Source organism: Hyperolius riggenbachi, chromosome 7 (genome assembly GCF_040937935.1).
Source record: "Hyperolius riggenbachi isolate aHypRig1 chromosome 7, aHypRig1.pri, whole genome shotgun sequence".
Lineage (NCBI taxonomy): Eukaryota > Metazoa > Chordata > Amphibia > Anura > Hyperoliidae > Hyperolius > Hyperolius riggenbachi.
The window spans coordinates 73,185,505-73,210,414 of record NC_090652.1 but is presented as its reverse complement, the minus strand read 5'-3'; the positions used below and the strand labels follow the sequence as shown (position 1 = coordinate 73,210,414).

The 24,910-nt window shown below is 46.3% G+C and overlaps 1 protein-coding gene across 1 annotated transcript in view; it reads right to left on the bottom strand.

The window, feature by feature from the left end:
- The window catches only part of SRRM2 (serine/arginine repetitive matrix 2), a 54,157-nt gene that overhangs the window by 9,999 nt on the left and 19,248 nt on the right, over nt 1-24,910 (bottom strand). The window contains exons 7-11 of the mRNA XM_068244079.1: nt 24,850-24,879; nt 24,673-24,723; nt 19,994-20,062; nt 17,405-17,552; nt 7,523-13,635 (exon numbers count right to left, since the gene is read on the bottom strand). Of these exons, the coding sequence (XP_068100180.1) occupies nt 7,523-13,635; nt 17,405-17,552; nt 19,994-20,062; nt 24,673-24,723; nt 24,850-24,879 (6,411 nt within the window). The remainder of the gene's footprint in view (nt 1-7,522; nt 13,636-17,404; nt 17,553-19,993; nt 20,063-24,672; nt 24,724-24,849; nt 24,880-24,910) is intronic.

The window sequence follows — 24,910 nt, the reverse complement described above, 5'->3', positions numbered from 1 at the left end:
CATGGAGTTTTAGTAAAACAAACAACAAAAAAATGGCATACCAGAGCGGTGAAAATACCAGGTATAGTATTTTGTTTTGTAAAATCTATCAGGGGATATACAGTGATGTGAAAAACTATGTGCCCCCCTTCCTGATTTCTTATTCTTTTGCATGTTTGTCACACTTAAATGTTTCTGCTCATCAAAAACCGTTAACTATTAGTCAAAGATAACATAATTGAACACAAAATGCAGTTTTAAATGATGGTTTTTATTATTTAGTGAGAAAAAAAAACCTCAAAACCTACATGGCCCTGTGTGAAAAAGAAATTGCCCCCTGAACCTAATTGGGCCACCTTTAGCAACAATAACAGCAATCAAGCGTTTGCGATAACTTGCAACGAGTCTTTTACAGCGCTCTGGAGGAATTTTGGCCCACTCATCTTTGCAGAATTGTTGTAATTCAGCTTTATTTGAGGGTTTTCTAGCATGAACCGCCTTTTTAAGGTCATGCCACAACATCTCAATAGGATTCAGGTCAGGACTTTGACTAGGTCACTCCAAAGTCTTCATTTTGTTTTTCTTCAGCCATTCAGAGGTGGATTTGCTGGTGTGTTTTGGGTCATTGTCCTGCTGTAGCATCCAAGATCGCTTCAGCTTGAGTTGACGAACACATAGCCGGATATTCTCCTTCAGGATTTTTTGGTAGACAGTAGAATTCATGGTTCCATCTATCACAGCAAGCCTTCCAGGTCCTGAAGCAGCAAAACAACCCCAGACCATCACACTACCACCACCATATTTTACTGTTGGTATGATGTTCTTTTGCTGAAATGTTGTGTTACTTCTACGCCAGATGTAACGGGACACGCACTTTCCAAAAAGTTCAACTTTTGTCTCGTCGGTCCACAAGGTATTTTCCCAAAAGTCTTGGCAATCATTGAGATGTTTTTTAGCAAAATTGAGACGAGCCTTAATGTTCTTTTTGCTTAAAAGGGGTTTGCGCCTTGGATATCTGCCATGCAGGCCGTTTTTGCCAGTCTCTTTCTTATGGTGGAGTAGTGAACACTGACCTTAGAGGCAAGCGAGGCCTGCAGTTCTTTAGGATGTTGTCCTGGTGTCTTTTGTGGCCTCTCGGATGAGTTTTCTCTGTGCTCTTGGGGTAATTTTGGTTGGCCGGCCACTCCTGGGAAGGTTCATCACTGTTCCATGTTTTTGCCATTTGTGGATAATGGCTCTCACTGTGGTTCGCTGGAGTCCCAAAGCTTTAGAAATGGCTTTATAACCTTTACCAGACTGATAGATCTCAATTACTTTTGTTCTCATTTGTTCCAGAATTTCTTTGGATCTTGGCATGATGTCTAGCTTTTGAGGTGCTTTTGGTCTACTTCTCTGTGTCAGATAGCTCCTATTTAAGTGATTTCTTGATTGAAACAGGTGTGGCAGTAATCAGGCCTGGGGGTGACTACAGAAATTGAACTCAGGTGTGATAAACCACAGTTAAGTTATTTTTTAAAAAGGGGGGCAATCACTTTTTCACACAGGGCCATGTAGATTTCAAGTTTTTTTTCTCACTAAATAAAAACCATCATTTAAAACTGCATTTTGTGTTCAATTATGTTATATTTGACTAATAGTTAGCGGTTTTTGATGAGCAAAAACATTTAAGTGTGACAAACATGCAAAAGAATAAGAAATCAGGAAGGGGGCAAATAGTTTTTCACATCACTGTATTTTGTGCCAAAGCGTTCATCTCTGGTTTCCTTTAACCTCCCCAGGACCGCCTCACACCAATGGGCGTGGAAGCGGTGGCAGCCCCAGGACCGCCTAACGCCGATTGGCGTCAAGTCCTGGGGCTGCAGAGATCGCAGCTCGGGAGACTTATAGACAGCGTAACCGCCATCTAATTAACATGTACAGCGTTGCGATCTGCAGCAGCGCTGTACTTGGGACAGCCATGTGACACGATCAGACCCCACCAACAGACAGCTCTGTTGGTGGGGAGAAAATGGAGGAAGGAATCACTTGTATGCTGTGTTGTGCGGCCCTGCAGCTTGTCTTTAAAGCTGCAGTGGCCAATTTAACAAAACATAGCCTGGTCTTTAGGGGGGTTTAGCACTGTGGTCCTGAAGTGGTTAAAGGACAACTGAAGTGAGGTATATGGAGGCTGCCATATTTATTTACTTTTAACTAGTACCAGTTACCTGGCTGTCCTGCCGATTCTCTGCCTCTAATAATTTTAGCCATAGACCCTGAACAAGCATGCAGCAGATCTGTGTTTCTGACATTATTATCAGATCTGACAAGATTAGCTGCATGCTTGTTTCTGGTGTGATTCAGACTCTACTGGAACCATATAGATCAGCAGGGCTGCCAGGAAGGAATCACTTGTATGCGGTGTTGTGCGGCCCTGCAGCTTGTCTTTAAAGCTGCAGTGGCCAGTTTAACAAAACATAGCCTGGTCTTTAGGGGGGTTTAGCACTGTGGTCCTGAAGTGGTTAATGGACAACTGAAGTGAGGTATATGGAGGCTGCCATATTTATTTCCTTTTAACTAGTACCAGTTACCTGGCTGTCCTGCTGATTCTCTGCCTCTAATAATTTTAGCCATAGACCCTGAACAAGCATGCAGCAGATCTGTGTTTCTGACATTATTATCAGATCTGACAAGATTAGCTGCATGCTTGTTTCTGGTGTGATTCAGACTCTACTGGAACCATATAGATCAGCAGGGCTGCCAGGCAACTGGTATTGTTTAAAAGGAAATACATATGACAGCCTCCATATTCTTCTAACTTCAGTTGTCCTTTAAGCTCTTTTATTGCATAGGCGGCAGTGAGACTGCTGTTTTAGACCAACATGCCCTCTATCAAACTGCATAAGCCATGATACTAACACACCCTGCAACTGACAAGAGCTGCGTGCACCCACCAGATAAGCCTTCTAAGAGGAGCAGCCATATATCAGTACACAGCATTTGGCAAGTTTCACGTTATGCTGACAGTGCCACCTAGCAGCAAAATGAGAAACTGCAGGCGCCACAGCTACGCTTCCTGCTGATACTATTTTCATAGCCCTGTTCATTCCCACAAACTATGCAAAGCTTTACTAAGGGGACCTGACAGCAGCAATCCCCATGGGGCTCAGATACAAAAAACAGGAAGAATCCAAGAAAAGAAAGCAGGAGTTCAACTCAAGGACAATTAATAAGAGTCTATTCTGTCAGTCAAAAATGTTGAAAAACAGCGAAAGGCACTTTTACTAAACACTTGTTTAAAGAGACACTGAAGCGAAAAAAAAATATGATATAATGAATTGGTTGTGTACTATGAATAATTACTAGAAGATTAGCAGCAAAGAAAATATTCTCATATTTTTATTTTCAGGTATATAGTGTTTTTTCTAACATTGCATCATTCTATAATATGTACAGATTACACAACACTTAGCATTCAAAATGAGTCTTTCAGAGCAGTCTGTGAAGTAATGACCTCTCCTCTGGCAGAGGAAAAGTAAATAGTCCAGGAACAGTTGAGATAATAAAAGTCAGATAACAGCCCTCTCCATGACTAAGTTAGTCAGAGAGCTTAATAGCTTTTTTTGCATAGAGATAACAACTGGAGTTTCTCAACTCTTCCTGTACTGGAAACAATTACACTGATGTATCTGATCTTAATGTTTTATTTCTTAGCTGTGCTACACATACAAATCATAATATCATCATTTTTTTTCACTTCAGTGTCTCTTTAAAGTAGATCCGAAATAAACACTTACTCATTGCATAATTGTGTTCCTTTCATATAGTTTATAGGGTATTCCTCAAGCCAAATATATATTTTTTTGTTTTAATACCCCAATTCCCTATAAACTAAACAAGGCTCGCCCACAGCTCCTCCAGTGCCTTGGCACTCCGAGACCCATGTAGCAAGGGCTTATGGAAGCTCAGTCTGGGCAGGAGGTGTGTTATGTTGGATTCACACCAAACAATTTTTTTGGGCAGATTAACCTGCCAGATCGATTATTTCTAGCATGTCCGATCTGAGAACCGATTTTTTTGAGCGATTTCCATAGAAACGAACAAATTGGTCAGAAAAATTGCTCAAAAATACAATCGATTCTCAGATCGGAGAGGCTGGAAATAATCAATCTGGCAGGTAAATCTGCCCAAAAAAAAAATTGTATGGTGTGGATCCAGCATTGCTAGCCAGAGATTTCAGAGGCAGAGAGGAGGAGGGGGAATGGAGTTTTCACAGGCTGAGGGGAGGAGATGCAGAGCAGCTTGCTTGTGCAATGATCACAAGCAGAAAATGGCTGCTGTTATATCACAGGAAAAATTAATCATATGCTGTTGAAGCTGTTTGCAGCTAGATTTGCTGTGTAAACTATCTAACTTTAGATAAGATATTTAGAAAAGTTACTTTCTCATCTCGGATCTCCTTTAACCTCTTGACGACCAGCTAACGCCGATTGGCGTAAACTGGTTGTCTGCGGGTTTCCATGGAAACGGCCGCTCATTCGAGCGGCCTTTCCATGTCCGTTCACGGAGGGTGTCTCCATGAACAGCCGGAGAGCCGCCGATCGCGGCTCGCCGGCAAAATGTAAACACGCGGGGAAGAAATCCCCGCTGTTTACATCATACGGCGCTGGGGGTACTGAGACTTGGTGGAAGTACCATTTCTTTCCTAAGGGGTGCTGCTCCTCGGTCCGTACAGCATGCGGCATTTCACAACTCCGCCAGCTTCCCCTGGCATTTGTATAGTACCGTATTTTTCGTCGTATAAGACGCACTTTTTCTCCCCAAAAAATAGGGGGAAAAAGTCCCTGCGTCTTATACGGCAAAGGCAGGGAATTCCCGACTTAGAAACGCCCGCCGATACGGACCGCGACCCGCCGCCACGTCGGGAATTCCCTGCCTGTGTGGCTGCACCCGACCGTTGCCTCTGCCCGCTCCCCATGCCTGTAATGTGCCGGCGTGTGTAATCAGTTCCCTCCCGCTGTGTGGCTGATCTCTGCGTGCCCCCGCGAGTGTCTAATATGCCCGCTCCCCCGCCTGCCTTATCTCCCTCCCCCATGTGAATGCTGGCCCCCCCGGGTGTTAATCTGCAGCGGCTTACCTCTCCGCCATGCCCGCGAGGATTGGAGACCTCCTTCACAGCCGCGCATCTCGCTCTAGTGATCGGCATGTGATGATGACGCAATCATCACATGCCGATCACTAGAGCGAGATGCGCGGCTGTGAAGGAGGTCTCCAATCCTCGCGGGCATGGCGGAAAGGTAAGCCGCTGCAGATTAACACCCGGGGGGGCCAGCATTCACATGGGGGAGGGAGATAAGGCAGGCGGGGGAGCGGGCATATTAGACACTCGCGGGGGCACGCAGAGATCAGCCACACAGCGGGAGGGAACTGATTACACACGCCGGCACATTACAGGCATGGGGAGCGGGCAGAGGCAACGGTCGGGTGCAGCCACAATTTACAAACACACACGGGGGACACAGGCACATGGGGCAGGCATAAGCGACACAGAGGACACGGCAGGCATGGAGGACACAGGCACATGAGGCATGCATAGGTGACACATGGGGACACAGGCACATGGGGCAGGCATGAGGGACACACAGAGGACACGGCAGGCATGGGGGACACAGGCACATGAGGGACACATGAGGCATGCATAGGTGACACATGGGGGACACAAGCACATGGGGCAGGCATGGGTGACACATGGGGCATGTATGAGGGACACAGAGGACACATGGGGCAGGTATTGGGGACACATGGGGAGACAATGGGACACAGGAGGACAACATTTGAGGGTAACATGTACAAGACTCTCCTGGAATATGGACGCACCAGGTTTAGTATAAATCTTTTTTTTTTCTGTTTTTTGCCCTCTAAACCTGGGTGCGTCTTATATGCCGGAGCATCTTATACGGCGCGAAATACGGTAATTCCCGGCGGGGATGCATGTGCTGCGATGCATGCCGGGAGATGTAGTCCCTTGAAGCGGGTACAAAGCTGCACTCCCATCTAACGGACTAAATCTCCTGGCATGCATCGCGGCGCAATCATGCCCGTTTTAACACGCCTATGGGCAGGCATAAAGTGGTTAAACCAAACCTGAACTGAAAACGTATGAGATAAGAGAATTTACAATTTTCCTCTTGCACTCATCACTCTCCTGTCATCAGCAGTGTTTGCACAGCCACATACAGGTGTTTTGGCTTGTATTTACTTTTCATGAGAACTGCAGTTGCAATTTGACTGCCTTATTTGCATACATAAACCACTGTTTTTGTTAAAGCAAGCCCAAGGTAATGTAAAAAAAAATTATAAAAAAATAAATAAGAACAAAAAAACAAGAGGGAAGCCTCTGGATAGTGCACAAGCTTCTCGTGTCTCCCTCAACCCCACTGCTGCAGGCCAGGACGCCATTTTAGGTTGCGGTTACACTTCTCTTCTTGTGTGAGCACGCATATGCGCAGTACTGTCACAATCATACGCAGTGGGAAGTGAAGACACAAGAACATATTCCACAAGCTCTTGCTTGATTTGTTCAGAGGGTCTGTGCACGCCAACAATCGGGTTGAGGAGGACATGGGAAGTCTCTAGACTATCACGAGGCTTACCTCTACCTTAGTATCCGTTTGCAATTTCACCTTGGAGTTCACTTTAACCTCAGTGGTAACCCCAAGTCAGGCTGGGGCCAGACAAACGCAGCTTGGAACGGTAACCCTGAGCCTGACTCATACTTGCCAGGAGATTAATGCAGAGCATAGCGCACAGCAGGCTTTGTAACTCTCCTCCCTCGGGAACCAGATGCTGGCAATCATTCTCCTTCCGATCCTTGGAGGCTCTGGATCCCTTTGGTTAGACCACAGTTTCGTCATGACGATAGTGTTCTCACTATAGGGTTACAGCACCACCCGGAGGACCGAGGGAGAATTGTAGTGCTGGAGCCCAGGGAGGTAAATAAGTGCTGAGGCTGCTGCAGGCTCTCTGGGATGTGATTTTCTTGCTTTTAGGGTTCAGAAGCCAATGAAATTTTTTTATACCACTTTTAGACCCTAAAATCAGGAAAGTATCATACCCCCAGGGAGGTAAAAGTTCTTACTAGGCTTGGTACTGCAATATATTGGCACTATTTTATATATGACTGAATTACCTCATGTTTATCTCATCATATCAGTTCAGCCAATGCTAAAGCAGTAATCTGTGAAATCACCATTTGTCACAATGACAGACGGAGATCTCACTATAGAACTAGAGCCTCATCTAGTGGACAGAAGGAGAATTGCAGCACTGGATCCAGGGGAGTGAAGTTATATAGAGGGTTGCCACAAATCTATTTAGAGGTGTGATTTTTTTTCTTGCTTTTAGGGTCTAAAATCTTGTGAAAAAATGTCACCGCTTTTTGACCCTAAAATCCAGAAGTACCGGTAATCATACCACCCAGAGGTTTAAGGAGTAGGTAAGAATAAAAACCATTTTCCCTCTCATTTATCAGTGCTTGTTCAGACAAGTAACACAAAAGTGATATTACCTTTCTGTGTTCAAGGCAGACTTTCCAGGACTCTCTTCAGGCTCAGATTGTGAAAATGAACTCTTCTGTTTTGGTGATCCTGGCTTTTGTCCATCTTTTTCTGATGGTTCAATAGCATTGCTTGGTGAAGGGCAGTTCTTCTCTACATTTAAAGCTCCCGTTACAGCTTCAGGCTCAACTTTGTCACTGTCCACAATCTTGGATTCCATTTCAGAATTGTCCTCTCCACTTCTTGAAGATGGAGGGGTATCTAGAGCAGTGTTTGCTTTCAAGAGTTCTGGAAGAGGCCTACTACATTGTTCCACAATTGGTTGGATGTGAGAAGGACTTGTGGTTATGTAGGGTCCAGGTTTGCTGGTAGAAAGGGCTTCGTCTTGGACAACTGGCTCCTTATTCATTGGGCTAGTTGGCAACCTTTCCATGTGCTTCTCCAACTGAGGTGGAGATGGCGATCTTGAATCATTGGTTTTATAAGACTGCACAGCAATCACCCGCCTTGGAGAAGGTGAATGAGGTTTTCGGGAAAGACTGGAAGATTTTACTGGTGGACTAGGACTCTTCCTCCGTAAATCAGATTTAACTGTCCTTGGGGACCGGGATCGGTTACGCCTTCCTAACAAACGGGTCCTCTCTCGCTCACGTGGTGATGGTGAACGGCTTTGTCTAATAGCTCTGCTACTCTGTGCACTCTTGTACCTATCAGAAGATCGCGACCTTGGCCTTCTTTCAGGAGACCGGGATCTCCTTTGAGGTGTCCACGGCCGTCGTCTTCTGGATAAAGAATCAGACCTTTCCCTCTGATAGTAAGGCCTTTCACGTCTGTATGGTGATCGAGACCGCCTTCTAGGAGACGATCTAGAATTTCCCTGTCGGGAATAACGAGAGGACTCTTGTCTCGATAAAGATCTCGATCTTCCCCTCCGAGGTGAAGATCCAGAACGACCACGATGAGAACGCCACATCCGAGACCCGGAAGGACCTCTTCTAGGAGATGAAGGGGACCTGCGTTGAACCCACCTTCTACGATCTTGCCAAGATGGTGACCTCCTTGAAGATGACCTAGATCGATTTCTGTGTGGGAATCTGTCATTCCTGGATCGGGAGCGGGATCTAAATGCTCGAGGTGGTGTCCTTGCTTGTCGTCGTGGTGGGGTTTTAGATGTTGACCTTGAAAGAGAACGCCTTTTTTGAGGATGCAATTCCCTACTTAAACGTGATCTGGACAAGGAGCGAGAAAAACGATGCCTATCCTTCTCTCTTGATTTTCTTGCATCACGCTGTGGGGATCCTAAAGACTGTTCCCTTTTAGCTGGGGATGCAATACGTCGTATTGGTGGAAGATCTGACTTAGCGATTTTTTCAGGGGGTCTTGAGCGATCTGGTGTAGAGTGTTCTTCAGAGGAGCTATTTTCACTTGAAGAATCAGAACTACTGTCTTCTGAAGAGGAGTCGCTGCTACTCGACTTTGAAGAACTCGGGGATTTGGGGCTTTGAGCTCTCTGAGGAGATGCTGAGGACTGTTTAGTGACATGTTGCTCATTTTGACCCACAACTGAATCCACTGGGCTTTGTGGTGAATGTACTTGGATATTTGAAAAATTTGTTTCAACTAACCTAGGGCTGGTCAGCTTTGAAGCATTATCTTTGCTTGCTATTACATCTGCAGCAATTTTGTCTTCATTCGACTGAGAAATAGGGCTGGCATCTTGAGGAGATACTTGGTCTTTATTTGTGATGAGCATGTTCTCTTCCATAGAAGATTCACATTCTTTATAGGTCTGAGGCAAAGGAAGAGCAATTTCAATATTAGATGTGGTAATCTGTAGCTCGTTAGTTGTGCTTCCTTTTTTTTCTAAAGAGAGGTCTTTATCCAAACAGGTAATGGGAGAGTCATGGCCATCTTTGCCATCGTACACAACGGCATTAGAGTCTGAAGGAGAGTTTGACCCACCACAGGATATGGCATCTGATTTCTTTCCAGTTGACACCAATGGTTTATCGTGCTCTATATTTTCAGTAAAGTTTTGTACTAGAGAGTCTCTGACTTCAGGATCATCTGGAGCAGTTTTCAGTATTTTAGGTGAAGACTTTACATTCTTTGAAGGTGGAGAACTTGGTTCATCATCTTCAGAAGAGGAGGAAGAAGAGGAGGAGGAAGATGATGAGGAGGAAGAGGAAGACGATGAAGAGGACGACGATGATGAAGAGGACGATGAAGAAGAAGAGGAGGATGTGGATGTTTTTCGTTCAGATGTTTTCTTCACTACTTTCGGATCCAAAGAAGATTCTTTCTTGGGTGATACTTCATCCTCAGACATTGCATCAATAGATGCAGTAGTTACTTTCACTGGAACTGGAAAGGTGTTTAAATCTAAAACAGGCTGACCATTCAACTTGTCTTCTGAATGCCTAAGTTCAGTTTGATTTATATCAGAATTCAACAGCATGTGTTCCCCTTGTTTTGGGCTTGCTATGCTGGAAGGTCTACTGTTCTCTTGCTCCAAATCAGCTTTCTTTGTGGTATCTGTAGAATACTTTGACAATTTCCTAGAATCATCAGTGTCAGAGGATGAATAAGCATTGCTCTTTGACCGAGATCGTTTATCCCTAGCAGAAGACTCATCTTCATGTCTAATGGGAGAAACATCCATATCCTGTGGCTTCTCTGGAGAAAAATCTTGAGGTGCCTGGGTAGTAGAGACCGTTGAAGTTGCTGGAGACAACTGTCTAACAGAACTGTCTAAAGAAGTCTTCAAGATTGTTTCAGAAGATGGAGCTCTAGATGTCTCCTCTGGCTTTGAAGCCATTTGCAGTTGATATTGTGGAGATTTAGCTTTGGGTTTAGGTTCTGAAGAGTGGCATTTATGCAACACAGCTGTTGGTGAAAGAATTTCAGGTGATCTAGAATGAGATTTTGTCGGAGAAATCCTTGATCTGGTGTCTGTCTCAGAAGAGGAGGAGTCAGAGCTGGAAGTTTGTTTAGAAGATCTTCCAAGCAGCTCGGTTTCATATGTAGAACTAGATTTTCTCAGGTGGTCTGATGATAGCGAAACCTCTTTATTCAGGGGAGATTTAGATGCATTAGAAGCCTCTTTATTAAAGTAAGATGATGGCAAATTGGACTTTGAGCTTGAAGATGATCGGGAATGAGATCTGTGTGGAGACTGCTGAAAAGGGGATCCAGAACTAGCTTTTCCATGAAGCAACTTAATTAGAGGTTGCTTTTCTGGTGAAGAGTCTAAATTGCGTTTTTGCCGTTTGGATTCAAGTTTGCCTACCTTATCAGAGGAAGAATCGGAACTAGCTCTGGACCGTCTTCTTGGCAAACGCTCAGATGATGACCCTGAACTGGCTCTTGCTGTTGGCTTTCTCCTTGACCGTCTCTCTGAAGAAGACTCTGAGCCCGAAATGGATGACTGCTTTTTAACTTTTTGTCTGTCTAAAGCAGCATGGGTCTGTGGCTTTCTACTCCTTGGTTCTCTTTCTGGAGAGGACTCTGAGCTGGATTTAGACTTTGCCATCTTAGATCTTTGGTCATTTTTCAATGATTTGTGAGCAGGCAGACTAGATTTAGAGGCAAAGTCTGAAGATGATCCATGTTTTTCTTTATAATGTTTAGAGATGGTATCAGAATCTGAAGATTTGCGCCTAACTTTAGATAATTTGGACATATCTTCTCGGTCTGATGATGAGTCAGATCTAATGTGATGGATTGACTTTGTTTTGTGATCAGAAGATGATCCCCTTCTCCTGGGCTCAAGTCCTTTAATGTCATGTTCTGAACGGAACCTTGATTCAATGGTCTTTGCTAGTGGCTTAGCAACATACCGACGTTCAGTTGAAGAACCAGATTTGCTATGCGAAGATGAGGATTCATCTCGACTACCAGAGGAAGATCTAGATCTATTCTTTTCAAAAGTCTGCCTTGATCTGCCACTACGTTCTGAAGACTGGAGTTTTGCCTTTGGCCTGGATTCACGTTCTGAGGAGGACCCTGATCTAATTTCACGAAAAGTTTTTTCTTTGCCTTTCTCCTCAGGCAATGGTCTTGTTCCCCTCTTTCTAGGAGATGATCTAGAATCTGTGGTCACTTTAGGAAGGTCAAGCTTTCCTTGTCGAGATGATCTATATTTGATTTCTTGAGAACGTCTCTGTGATGGAGATACAGGTGACTTTGCACGAGAAAAGTTAGCGGAATCTTTAGACTTTGGCCTGTGTTCTGGGGAAATGCTGTATTTCCTGGGTACTACTGCTCTAGACCCACTGATCTCCTTTCTTCTGTTGCGAACAGAAGTTTCCTCAGTCAATCTATTTCTGAGTGAGGTTTGTGAAACAGGTGAGGCTGACCGACTTCGTCCACGTGCATTCTTGCTATAGTTCAGTTCTCCCCGTGTTGAGGGCTTTAGTCTCTTTTCTTTTTCAGGGGAATGTACATCATGCCTTATTTTTGGCTCTGGGGAAGAACTACATTTTTGTTTGCTAGACTCCAATTTCTTTCCTGTCTTTCTGGATGAACTCCTTTCATATGAAGGTGATCTTGCTCTCCTTGGAGATATAGATCTAGAAACAGATCTATGGTAGGCAGTCTTTGAAGAACTCTTTTTCTGGGCTGGAGATTCTGAGCGAGACAGGGACTTTCTCTTAGGTGACCAACGCTTATCTCTAGGAGATGCCAGTGTCTTTTGTGCCATCCTAGAAGACGACTGCTGTTTTTGTGGCTGTGGACTGGGACTTCGTGATCTAGAAGCCATAGAAGCATCAGAAGGAGACTGTCGTCTACCACGTCTTGATGTAGAAGGAGATCTCTCTTTGCTGTGAGAAGTTACAGAAGTTACAGAAGGAGACCGCACACGCTTGTATTCTGGCTTGGAAATTTTCTTCTGTTTTGGAGATACAGAACGTGATCTCCTGCTCTTAATTGGAGAAAGAGAGCGAGATCTTTCGTGCCTAGAGGATGTGGAAGGAGACCTTGCCTTTCTTTGTGGCGATCGAGTGACTGAACTAACATGTTTAACAGGTGACTTAGATGGCGATCTTACTTTTTTCTTAGCAGAGTCAGATCTGTCTCGCCTTTTAAGTGACTGTTGTCTTTCATCACCACGGGGAGATCTTTCTTTATCCCGATTGTGACGTGGAGGTGTTGGGGACAAAGATCTTGGTCTTCGTTGGGGAGTTCTTGATTTTGCACGAGGTGGCGAAGTTTGCAATGGTGATCGTGCTCTCTGCGGAGATCTTTGAGGGGACCGAGCTTTAAGTTTTGGGCTCTTAGATTTGCCCAGTTTGGGAGGAGTAGAGGGCGATCTGGCTTTACGCTGTGGTGTTATTGACCGTGTTTTCTTTGGTGGGCTACCTGAAACAGACCTCTTTCTTGTAGGTGATTTTAGCTGCCTTGGAGGACTCACAGATGCACTTTTCCTTGATTTCCTATCACGATCAGTTTGTCTGACAGGTGAAGATCTCGTTCTCTTGTCCTCTACTCGCACTGTGGATTTTTCATACCTGTCTACAGTATCTATCCGGGAACTTTTACCGTCCCTTCCACCCGTTTGTTTTTTCTGCAGGTGTCCTCCACCCTTTTCATGATCAGAAATTTCGGATCCTGATGATGAAGAGGAGGATGATGAAGAAGAAGAAGATGATGATGAAGAGGAGGAGGAGGATGATTGCGCAGTTTTTGAAGTCTTATTTGAGGCTGGTGGTGAGTGTTTTTTACTCACGAGTTTGTCACTTCTTGAAGAAATGCTTTTGGGAGCCTTTTCTGGAGAGACTCTCTCTCGAGATGGACTCCTTTCTTTCCTGGATGGTTTAGAAGACTGAGTACGAGTGGCTGGAGATCGCAGGCGTTGTGGAGAATCCTTCTTTCGCATTCTCTCCACAACTTTCGCGTCCAAAGAGCGTTCCTTTGGACTATCAAGTCTACTTTTCTTTCGAGGAACTGAACTTGCTGTAGGAGAGGGTTCTCGTGAAGGAGAACGGTGGGAAATCTTCTCAGGCTTATCTCTGTATTTGTTGTCTCTCTTGTTATGCTCTAAAGTGGCACGTGGATCATTATGCCTCTTTGGAGAGAAGGAAGATGAACGATCTCTGCTAGTCAGCTCTTTCCTTACAACCTTCTGCAAAAAACAAAAACAAAAAAAAACTCAACTTTAATGTGCAATACTAACATTATATTATCTTAAAAACAAAACGTGGAAACCCTTTTCTCAAACACCCCCCCCCCACCCCCAATAAAGCAAGCAGTTTCTATATTCTAAATCAAATGTTAAAATGGTCCTCAACTACAACTTTGGGGTTTGGTGATTTAATCACTCTATGGGCTGTTCACACTCCTACATAAGCACTGACTTAGATCCCAGAAGCGGGAGCCCTTAGGCTGGTTTCACACCAGGACGTTGCGTTTTAGGGGATGTTAAGGTTGCATAACGTGCCCCTAACGCAACGCCTGGTGCTCTCTGATGTGGACGTCAGAGTGAGCCGCGTTGTGCAGCTCACTCTGGCGTCCGTGATGCCTTGATGCGTACTCTTGGACGCATGCGGCATCACGTGGTCCCGCCCGGCCAATCGCCGCACAGAGCGGCCGCTCCAGGAAGTAAACACCACGTCACTGAGTGCAGTGAATATTAATTAGCCATGTGCCTGGCCGCTCTCCGCTCCTCCCCAACATTACTGAGCATGTGCAAGCAGTCTAACGCGGCTCTGCCGCTTATAAAGTACTGCATGCAGTACGTTGTTTTATAGCGCAGCGTTACTAAGTAACGCAACGTGGGCACTGTGAACTGCCCATTGATTTTTCATTGCTGTGCGGTGGGGTGCGTTACAGGCTGCTCTAACGTGCGCCTGCAACGTCCCACTGTGAAACCAGCCTTAGCAATAGGTGCAAGCAGGTGGCTAGAGGTGGGAATGGAGAAGCACAGAAGATGCAATAAGACCTCTCACTGTGATAGAGAGAAGCACACTTTAAAGAGGAACTGTCGCGAAAATCTTAAAATTTAAAAACACATACACATAAGCAGTACATTTCTCCCAGAGTAAAATGAACCATAAATGACTTTTCTCCTATGTTGCTGTCACTTACAGTAAGTAGTAGAAATTAACATTACCGACAGATTTTGGACTAGCCCATCTTGTCATAGGGGGGTTCTCAGGATTTTCTTTATTTTTAAAAGCACTTAGTGAATTGCAGTAGCTCCGTCCAACTGCCAAAATAGTGTGCAGCGAGCAGGGAGGCTGGCCAGCATATTTGTATAAAGATTTTTCAGGGAATGTTTTTATAAAGAATAAAGACCATGCTGAGAATCCCTTATGGAGAGATGGGCTAGCCCAAAATCTGTTGGTAATGTCCGATTTCTACTACTTACTGCAAGTGACGGCAACATAGGAGAGAAGTACCGTATTTTTCGGACTATAAGACGCACTTTTTCTCCCCCAAAGGTGGTGGTGGTGGGGGGGGGTGGGGGGGGGGGGGGGGGGGAGTTGGTGCGTCTTATAGTCCGAATACTAAATTTTGTGACTGCCACTGTCCTTCCCCTTGACCCCTCTGGTGTCTGCCGTCATCCCCTCTGGTGTACACTGCCCCCCCCCCCCTCTGGTATCGCTGTCCCCATCCCCGTGACCCCATTGATGTCCTCTGTCCCTTTAACAGATACTGTGAGCGCTGCAGATTACTAGCAAGTACCGGTATATACACACCGAGGGAAGGGGCCACACATCTTCACATATCCCTCCTCCACGCCGGTGTCCTTTGCCCCCTGATAGAGAACGCTGCAGGTTACCGGCAAGTTTTTTCAGAACACGGGAAGGAGCCATACAGCATCGGAACGCAATACCCAATCAGGCAGGGGGCGCTGCGTGAGACGGTCAATCACAGCACTCTCTTCTCACTGCTTCCTCCTTTGCCCCCTGATAGAGAACGCTGCAGGTTACCGGCAAGTTTTTTCAGAACACGGGAAGGAGCCATACAGCATCGGAACGCAATACCCAATCAGGCAGGGGGCGCTGCGTGAGACGGTCAATCACAGCACTCTCTTCTCACTGCTTCCTCCCAATCACCAGCCCGGCTGATAGAGCCCTTGTCCCGCCCTCAAGACTATCGGGAAGTCTGTGATTGGCCGGCTCGCACAGCACCCCCTGCCTGATTGGGCATTGTGTTCTGAAGATGTGTGGCTCCTTCCCGTGTTCTGAAAAAACATGCCGGTAACCTTCAGCGTTTTCCGTCGGGGGCAAAGGACACCGAAGTGGAGGAGGGATATGTGAAGATGTGTGGCCCCTTCCCTCAGTGTGTATATACCGGTACTTGCTAGTAATCTGCAGCGCTCTCGTTATCTATTTTAAAGGGACAGAGGACAGCAGAGGGGTCACGAGGATGGGGACATCGATACCAGATGGGGGGGGGGGGGGGCAGTGTACACCAGAGGGGATGACAGACACCAGAGGGGTCACGGGGATGGGGGACAGTGATACCAGAGAGGGGGGTGGGGGGCAGTGTACACCAGAGGGGATGATGGGCAGGGGACAGGGATACAGTGTACACCAGAGGGGATGATGAGCAGGGGACAGCAGACACCAGAGGCGGGGGGGCAGCAGACACCAGAGGGGGAACAGTGTACCCCAGAGGGGATGATGGGCAGGGACAGCAGACACCAGAGGGGGGGACAGCAGACACCAGAGGGGATGATGGGCAGGGGACAGCAGACACCAGAGGGGGGGGGGGGTTGGGCGGACGGTGTACACCAGAGTGGATGATGGGCAGGGGGACAACGATACCCGAGGGGGCCAAAGACAGGTGGAAGGGACACAGAATGCTGGAAGCCACCTGCTGGCATTGGTAATGAAAAGCAGCATCTCTCCAGCAAGGCACCCTCCTGGTAGCACTGTCTTCCCTCTCCATATTAGGATGCGATCATCCTAGTGGCCAGCCAGCTGAGAGGCTGATTTCACTGCGATCTGCTGCTATAGACAGGACTCAGCTGAAGAGCTGCTAAAGGAGCTAATTAGTTAATGGCAATAGTTTGCAGTTTCTGTGATTTTATCAGAGAAGCCACTGGAGGACAGAGTATGCAGGGACAGGGGGACAGAGGAGGACATGGGGGATACAGGAGGAAATAAGGACACAAGATGTACAAGGAAGGCACAAGGGGGACAATAAATGCAGAATATATACAAGATGCTCCTGGACCATGGACGCACCAGGTTTAGTATAATTTTTTTCCCCATGATTTTTATGCTCTAAACTTGAGTGCGTCTTATAGTCCGGAGCGTCTTATAGTCCGAAAAATACGGTAATTCATGACTCATTTTACTCAGGGCGAAAGGTACTTATTTGAGTTTTAAATTTTGAGATTTTCGCGACAGTTCCTCTTTAACTGGCTTAAGTCTTACGAGTATCCAGGTAAACCTTCTTTGGAGACCGAGCGGGGGCAGTTAATTTCCAGCTGGCTTATACGGTGGTTGCAAGGATCTGCAACCCACTCTTGAGCTTAGCTGTACATACTTACAACTTCCCATTTACTACACCATTGGGCTCCGGGCCTCCGTTTACCTTAGCATTCGTGAAGTACAAGGTCACTACAAGGATCACCAAAACCTTCCTATAACATTACCTGGCTGTCCTAATCCTCTGCCTCAAAAACTTTTAGCCATAGACTCTGAACAAGCATGCAGATCTGGCGCTCTGACTGACGTCTGACTGGATTAAGCATGATTGTTTTGGGTGTGTGATTCAGTTACTACTGCGGCCAAAGAGATCAGCAAAAATTCTAGCCAATTTCTTTCCTATTTCAGCTTTGAATGACATGGGAAGATAATCTGTGTTAAGGCTATGGAGCATGACCGTGAGCTACCTACTCTACACATCAGTGGTGAGATAAGCTGTGGAATACATACATCTCGCGGGTGTGGCTCCGGACTCCGCCCTTTGTCACCTCTACGGCTTCGGGAGGGAGATGACGACCTCTGTATTTCCGGGCTCTGTCTTTTGGAGCTGGACTTGTTCCCTCTGTTAGATCTGCTTTTATGAGGACTGCTTCTGGACCTACAAGGAGAACAAGCATTACAAAACTTTCAACATCTGGGCTTTAAATTAAATCGGACCTACAGTGCAAAACTCCAAAGTGAGAGTCAGAATGACACCATTTATTTTTTTACCCCTTGAAACAATAGGTGATTTCTGTAGTAAAGTGCCTGAGATGTTTAATAGTTGTCTATTTGTACTTAGCTGGGGCTTCCTCAAGCCCCATGGTGTGTGTGGGCTCCCTCTCTGTTCTCGTTATCTCCGCCGGTAATCTGAGAGTTGTGCTCTTCTGCGCAGCCTTGCTCCGCGCAGGGCCCCAGTGCACCCCCTGGCTACAAGAGCGCAAACGGAGCAGCGTGAATGGGGGCCACACAACAAGCATGACCGTGCAGCTTACCGACAGGGATAGAGAGAGAAGGGAGAGAACAGCGAGGGAGTCCTCACTCCTCTTGGGCTAGAGGAAGCCCCAGGTAAGTATAAATACACCACTATTAAACATCTCAGGTTTCCTTTAAGCAGCAGGGAAGTATTGCAGCAGCTCTGGCATGCGCCATAATACATCTGTCACAGTAAATACTGTAGTTGTCACTTCACCCCTCCTCTTTTTGATTGACTAACTCAGTGTCACACGACGCACCTGGGCTGTCCTAAGAGCTACCTCTATGGCAAGATATCTTATTTAACAGATAATTTTTATCGATTTTTGCTCCCATTGGAGCAAACACAACAAAACAAACAATATACATATTAGGTAAAGGCAGAAAAAAATTAGATACAAATCAGCTCATACCATGTGTGTCAGAATAAAAGCATGTCCAAATAACTCACTTCCATATGATTTACGACAGTTAGAGTCGTATGCATTTACATATATGCTTATATTACTTCACATAGTTAGAGGAGAGAACTTGTTTAGTTAAAGATATATACCTGCAACAGACAGTAATTTCTAGATTAGAAACAATGGTTGTAGGATCATCCATCCAAACTCCCCATATTTTATCAAATATAACTGGATTACCTCTGACCTGGTACGGGATTTCCTTATGGGCATACGCGCCGGCGGCGATCGGAGGGGTGGGAGGGACGCCGCAGGGAGGGGGGCATCATGTAGCTAGCGCTAGGCTAGCTACATGATAGAAAAAAAAAATTATGCAAAAAAAAAAAAGCTGTAGGGCCGCGGGAATCAGAACGGCAGGGAGGTTAAAACCTTTGCAAGAGCAAAAATCTGCCATGGCAATCTTACAGAAGGGGTGTGGCTAAACCAGGGCTGTGGAGTCGGAGTCGTGGAGTCGGGCAATTTTGGGTGCCCGGAGTCGGGAAAAAATACTCCGACTCCTAATGAATTTGTAACTGTAATTAAAATAGAAAATATGATAATATGTTCTATTTCTCAGATAATAGTCATTAAAAATAATGTGTATATATACAGTATATATACAGTAATAGCTGTGCTTAGTCCACAAAAATGAAATAAACCAATCAAAATTAGTTACTTGTGCTGCTTCAATAAAGCAGTCCCCGTATTTTTAAGGTCAGATATACATATCTGATTGTGACTGTATATATGATGTGTACACAGGAATCTCATATATACTAAATAACATCTATGCTGTAAGTATAAAGCCTGATGTGTAGCTGTGTCACTAATAGAGATGGTCAATGAGATGGAAATAATTCTGCATTGATGCTGATTTATGCAAATGTATGCACTCTCTTTGCTCATGAAATCAAATAATTTGATATGTTGAACACAGAGATGTTGTCTGTTTACAATCTCCTCATTCCCCTGCAGAGTACCTGCACATCATTCTTACATGTACCCACAGTTACATTGCCTAGGGCCTGATAGATGTTCTTTGTTCCGGTTTGTACCTTTTACAAGTACTCTTACCAAGGACTAGTTTTAGTCTAAAGGGAATAAATATAGTAGTCTACATATCCTTCTCACTTCAGTTGTCTTGTAAAATTCCTAAGCGTTGGCAGTTAAGAGATGAATTTCATGTTACATACTTTTAATCAACAAAATTGTAATATGCAAATTAGAGGAGTCGGAGCCCTGGGCTAAACAAAACATTTTTCTAGCCAAAAAGTTCAGTTTTTAAACATTTATTCAAATGTTCAGATTATTATTATTCATGCTACTCTATTATAACTACTAGGTCCACTTTGCAGTCAGCAGTTTGGGTGGTCACAATTTAACGGAGTAAACAATTGGTTGCCATTGCCATCTTTGACCCCAACTGAGTGATTTCATCACATCCTGCATCAAGGAGGCAATAGCAAGACATGACAAGACAAAGACAGCAGCAACCATCTCAGAGTTCCAGTCAGTTCATGCTCTATTTAAAAAACACTGCTCTCCCTAAATCCTGAAATGATGTATGAAAAAACCTGAGCCTAACCAGCCGCTACCCTCAACTCACACAGCTCTTCTGACATTACAGCTATGACTGACCCACCTGCTGGGGGAGCGCCCCTCTTCACCAGAGTCAGAATCATGTCTTTGCTTCCGAGAGCTGCTAGGGGACCTGCAGGAAAACAGGAAGATGGTGACTGGGCATGCCTAACAAGTAGTGATTACAGCAGACTGGGCATGCCTAACAAGTGGAGATTACAGCAGACTGGGCATGCCTAACAAGTAGTGATTACAGCAGACTGGGCATGCCTAACAAGTAGTGATTACAGCAGACTGGGCATGCCTAACAAGCGGGGATTACAGCAGACTGGGCATGCCTAACAAGTGGAGATTAGAGCAGACTGGGCATGCCTAACAAGTGGAGATTAGAGCAGACTGGGCATGCCTAACAAGTGGAGATTAGAGCAGACTGGACATGCCTAACAAGTGGAGATTACAGCAGACTGAGCATGCCTAACAAGTGGAGATTACAGGGGACTGGGCATGCCTAACAAGTGGAGATTACAGGGGACCGGGCATGCCTAACAAGTGGAGATTACAGCAGACTGGACATGCCTAACAAGTGGAGATTACAGCAGACTGGGCATGCCTAACAAGCGGGGATTACAGCGGACTGGGCATGCCTAACAAGTGGAGATTACAGCAGACTGGACATGCCTAACAAGTGGAGATTACAGCAGACTGGGCATGCCTAACAAGTGGAGATTACAGCGGACTGGGCATGCCTAACAAGTGGAGATTACAGCGCACTGGGCATGCCTAACAAGTAGTGATTACAGCAGACTGGGCATGCCTAACAAGTGGAGATTAGAGCAGACTGGGCATGCCTAACAAGTGGAGATTACAGCAGACTGGACATGCCTAACAAGTGGAGATTAGAGCAGACTGGGCATGCCTAACAAGTGGAGATTACAGCGGACTGGGCATGCCTAACAAGTGGAGATTACAGCGCACTGGGCATGCCTAACAAGTGGAGATTACAGCAGACTGGGCATGCCTAACAAGTGGAGATTAGAGCAGACTGGGCATGCCTAACAAGTGGAGATTACAGCAGACTGAGCATGCCTAACAAGTGGAGATTACAGGGGACTGGGCATGCCTAACAAGTGGAGATTACAGGGGACCGGGCATGCCTAACAAGTGGAGATTACAGCAGACTGGGCATGCCTAACAAGTGGAGATTACAGGGGACCGGGCATGCCTAACAAGCGGAGATTACAGCGGACTGAGCATGCCTAACAAGTGGAGATTACAGGGGACTGGGCATGCCTAACAAGCGGAGATTACAGCGGACTGAGCATGCCTAACAAGTGGAGATTACAGGGGACCGGGCATGCCTAACAAGTGGAGATTACAGGGGACTGGGCATGCCTAACAAGTGGAGATTACAGCAGACTGGGCATGCCTAACAAGCGGAGATTACAGCAGACTGGGCATGCCTAACAAGCGGAGATTACAGCGGACTGAGCATGCCTAACAAGCGGAGATTACAGCGGACTGAGCATGCCTAACAAGTGGAGATTACAGGGGACCGGGCATGCCTAACAAGTGGAGATTACAGGGGACCGGGCATGCCTAACAAGTGGAGATTACAGGGGACTGGGCATGCGTAACAAGTGGAGATTACAGCAGACTGGACATGCCTAACAAGTGGAGATTACAGCAGACTGGGCATGCCTAACAAGTGGAGATTACAGCGCACTGGGCATGCCTAACAAGCGGAGATTACAGCGGACTGAGCATGCCTAACAAGCGGAGATTACAGGGGACTGGGCATGCCTAACAAGTGGAGATTACAGCAGACTGGGCATGCCTAACAAGTGGAGATTACAGCAGACTGGGCATGCCTAACAAGCGGAGATTACAGCGGACTGAGCATGCCTAACAAGCGGAGATTACAGGGGACTGAGCATGCCTAACAAGTGGAGATTACAGCAGACTGGGCATGCCTAACAAGCGGAGATTACAACAGACTGGGCATGCCTAACAAGCGGAGATTACAGCGGACTGAGCATGCCTAACAAGCGGAGATTACAGGGGACTGAGCATGCCTAACAAGTGGAGATTACAGCAGACTGGGCATGCCTAACAAGCGGAGATTACAACAGACTGGGCATGCCTAACAAGTGGAGATTACAGCAGACTGGGCATGCCTAACAAGCGGAGATTACAGCGGACTGAGCATGCCTAACAAGCGGAGATTACAGCGGACTGAGCATGCCTAACAAGTGGAGATTACAGCAGACTGGGCATGCCTAACAAGTGGAGATTAGAGCAGACTGGGCATGCCTAACAAGTGGAGATTACAGCAGACTGGGCATGCCTAACAAGCGGAGATTAGAGCGGACTGAGCATGCCTAACAAGCGGAGATTAGAGCAGACTGGGCATGCCTAACAAGTGGAGATTACAGCAGACTGGGCATGCCTAACAAGCGGAGATTACAGGGGACCGGGCATGCCTAACAAGCGGAGATTAGAGCGGACTGAGCATGCCTAACAAGTGGAGATTACAGCAGACTGGGCATGCCTAACAAGTGGAGATTACAGCAGACTGGGCATGCCTAACAAGTGGAGATTAGAGCAGACTGGGCATGCCTAACAAGTGGAGATTACAGCAGACTGGGCATGCCTAACAAGCGGAGATTAGAGCGGACTGAGCATGCCTAACAAGTGGAGATTACAGCAGACTGGGCATGCCTAACAAGTGGAGATTAGAGCGGACTGAGCATGCCTAACAAGTGGAGATTAGAGCAGACTGGGCATGCCTAACAAGTGGAGATTACAGGGGACTGAGCATGCCTAACAAGTGGAGATTACAGCAGACTGGGCATGCCTAACAAGCGGAGATTACAACAGACTGGGCATGCCTAACAAGCGGAGATTAGAGCGGACTGAGCATGCCTAACAAGTGGAGATTACAGCAGACTGGGCATGCCTAACAAGCGGAGATTACAACAGACTGGGCATGCCTAACAAGCGGAGATTACAGCGGACTGAGCATGCCTAACAAGTGGAGATTACAGCGGACTGAGCATGCCTAACAAGTGGAGATTACAGCAGACTGGGCATGCCTAACAAGCGGAGATTACAGGGCACTGGGCATGCCTAACAAGTGGAGATTAGAGCAGACTGGGCATGCCTAACAAGTGGTGATTACAACAAACTGGGCATGCCTAACAAGCGGAGATTACAGCGGACTGAGCATGCCTAACAAGTGGAGATTACAGCAGACTGGGCATGCCTAACAAGTGGAGATTACAGGGGACTGGGCATGCCTAACAAGCGGTGATTACAACAGACTGGGCATGCCTAACAAGTGGAGATTACAGCAGACTGAGCATGCCTAACAAGTGGAGATTACAGGGGACTGGGCATGCCTAACAAGTGGAGATTACAGGGGACTGGGCATGCCTAACAAGCGGTGATTACAACAGACTGGGCATGCCTAACAAGTGGAGATTACAGCAGACTGAGCATGCCTAACAAGTGGAGATTACAGGGGACTGGGCATGCCTAACAAGTGGAGATTACAGGGGACTGAGCATGCCTAACAAGTGGAGATTACAGCGCACTGGGCATGCCTAACAAGTGGAGATTACAGGGGACTGGGCATGCCTAACAAGTGGAGATTACAGGGGACTGGGCATGCCTAACAAGCGGTGATTACAGCAGACTGGACATGCCTAACAAGTGGAGATTACAGGGGACTGGGCATGCCTAACAAGTGGAGATTAGAGCAGACTGGGCATGCCTAACAAGTGGTGATTACAACAAACTGGGCATGCCTAACAAGTGGAGATTAGAGCAGACTGGGCATGCCTAACAAGTGGAGATTACAGCAGACTGGGCATGCCTAACAAGTGGAGATTACAGCAGACTGGGCATGCCTAACAAGCGGAGATTACAGGGGACTGGGCATGCCTAACAAGCGGAGATTACAGCAGACTGGGCATGCCTAACAAGTGGAGATTACAGCAGACTGGGCATGCCTAACAAGTGGAGATTACAGGGGACCGGGCATGCCTAACAAGTGGAGATTACAGCAGACTGGGCATGCCTAACAAGTGGAGATTACAGGGGACCGGGCATGCCTAACAAGTGGAGATTACAGCAGACTGGGCATGCCTAACAAGTGGAGATTAGAGCAGACTGGGCATGCCTAACAAGTGGAGATTAGAGCAGACTGGGCATGCCTAACAAGTGGAGATTACAGCAGACTGGGCATGCCTAACAAGTGGGGATTACAGCAGACTGGGCATGCCTAACAAGTGGGGATTACAGCAGACTGGGCATGCCTAACAAGCGGGGATTAGAGCAGACTGGGCATGCCTAACAAGTGGAGATTACAGGGGACTGGGCATGCCTAACAAGTTGCCGTTATGGGGACTGCGCATGTCCAACATATGGAGGTTACAGCAGGATAGCAGACATGTATAGCATTAGGCTGTTATGTACTAGGCATGTCTAAAACAAGGGTGTTAATGAAAACTCAGGCACAACTGAGGATGCTAAGGGCATGTCAAACATGAAGACATATAATGAAGACATTACAAGGTACTGGACATGTCTAACAAGGACATTACAGAGTACTGGACATGTCTCACATAAGGAGAGAACAAGGAATGTATAAAACAGACATAACAGATTACTAAAAGAAAGGAAGAGGAGGAGAAAAGTAGGAGTAGTAAGCAGAGAACAAGGCCATCAGTCACACTACTTTACCTCTTGCTCTTCTTGTCCTTTGATTTCTGCTTGCTTTTGGGGCTAGGCGATCTACAAAAATAAAACAATTAAGAGTTACTCTACCAAGAGCTTTTGGAGAAAAAAGAAAATCAGTTCTCCCCGCTTCTCTACAGCTGGGCTCTCATAAAAGCCTGACTTATCAGCAGATTGTCTCACCTGTTCTTCCTCTTTGATGAGGAGTCAGACCTACAGAGAAAAGTGAAATGTGATAATTATA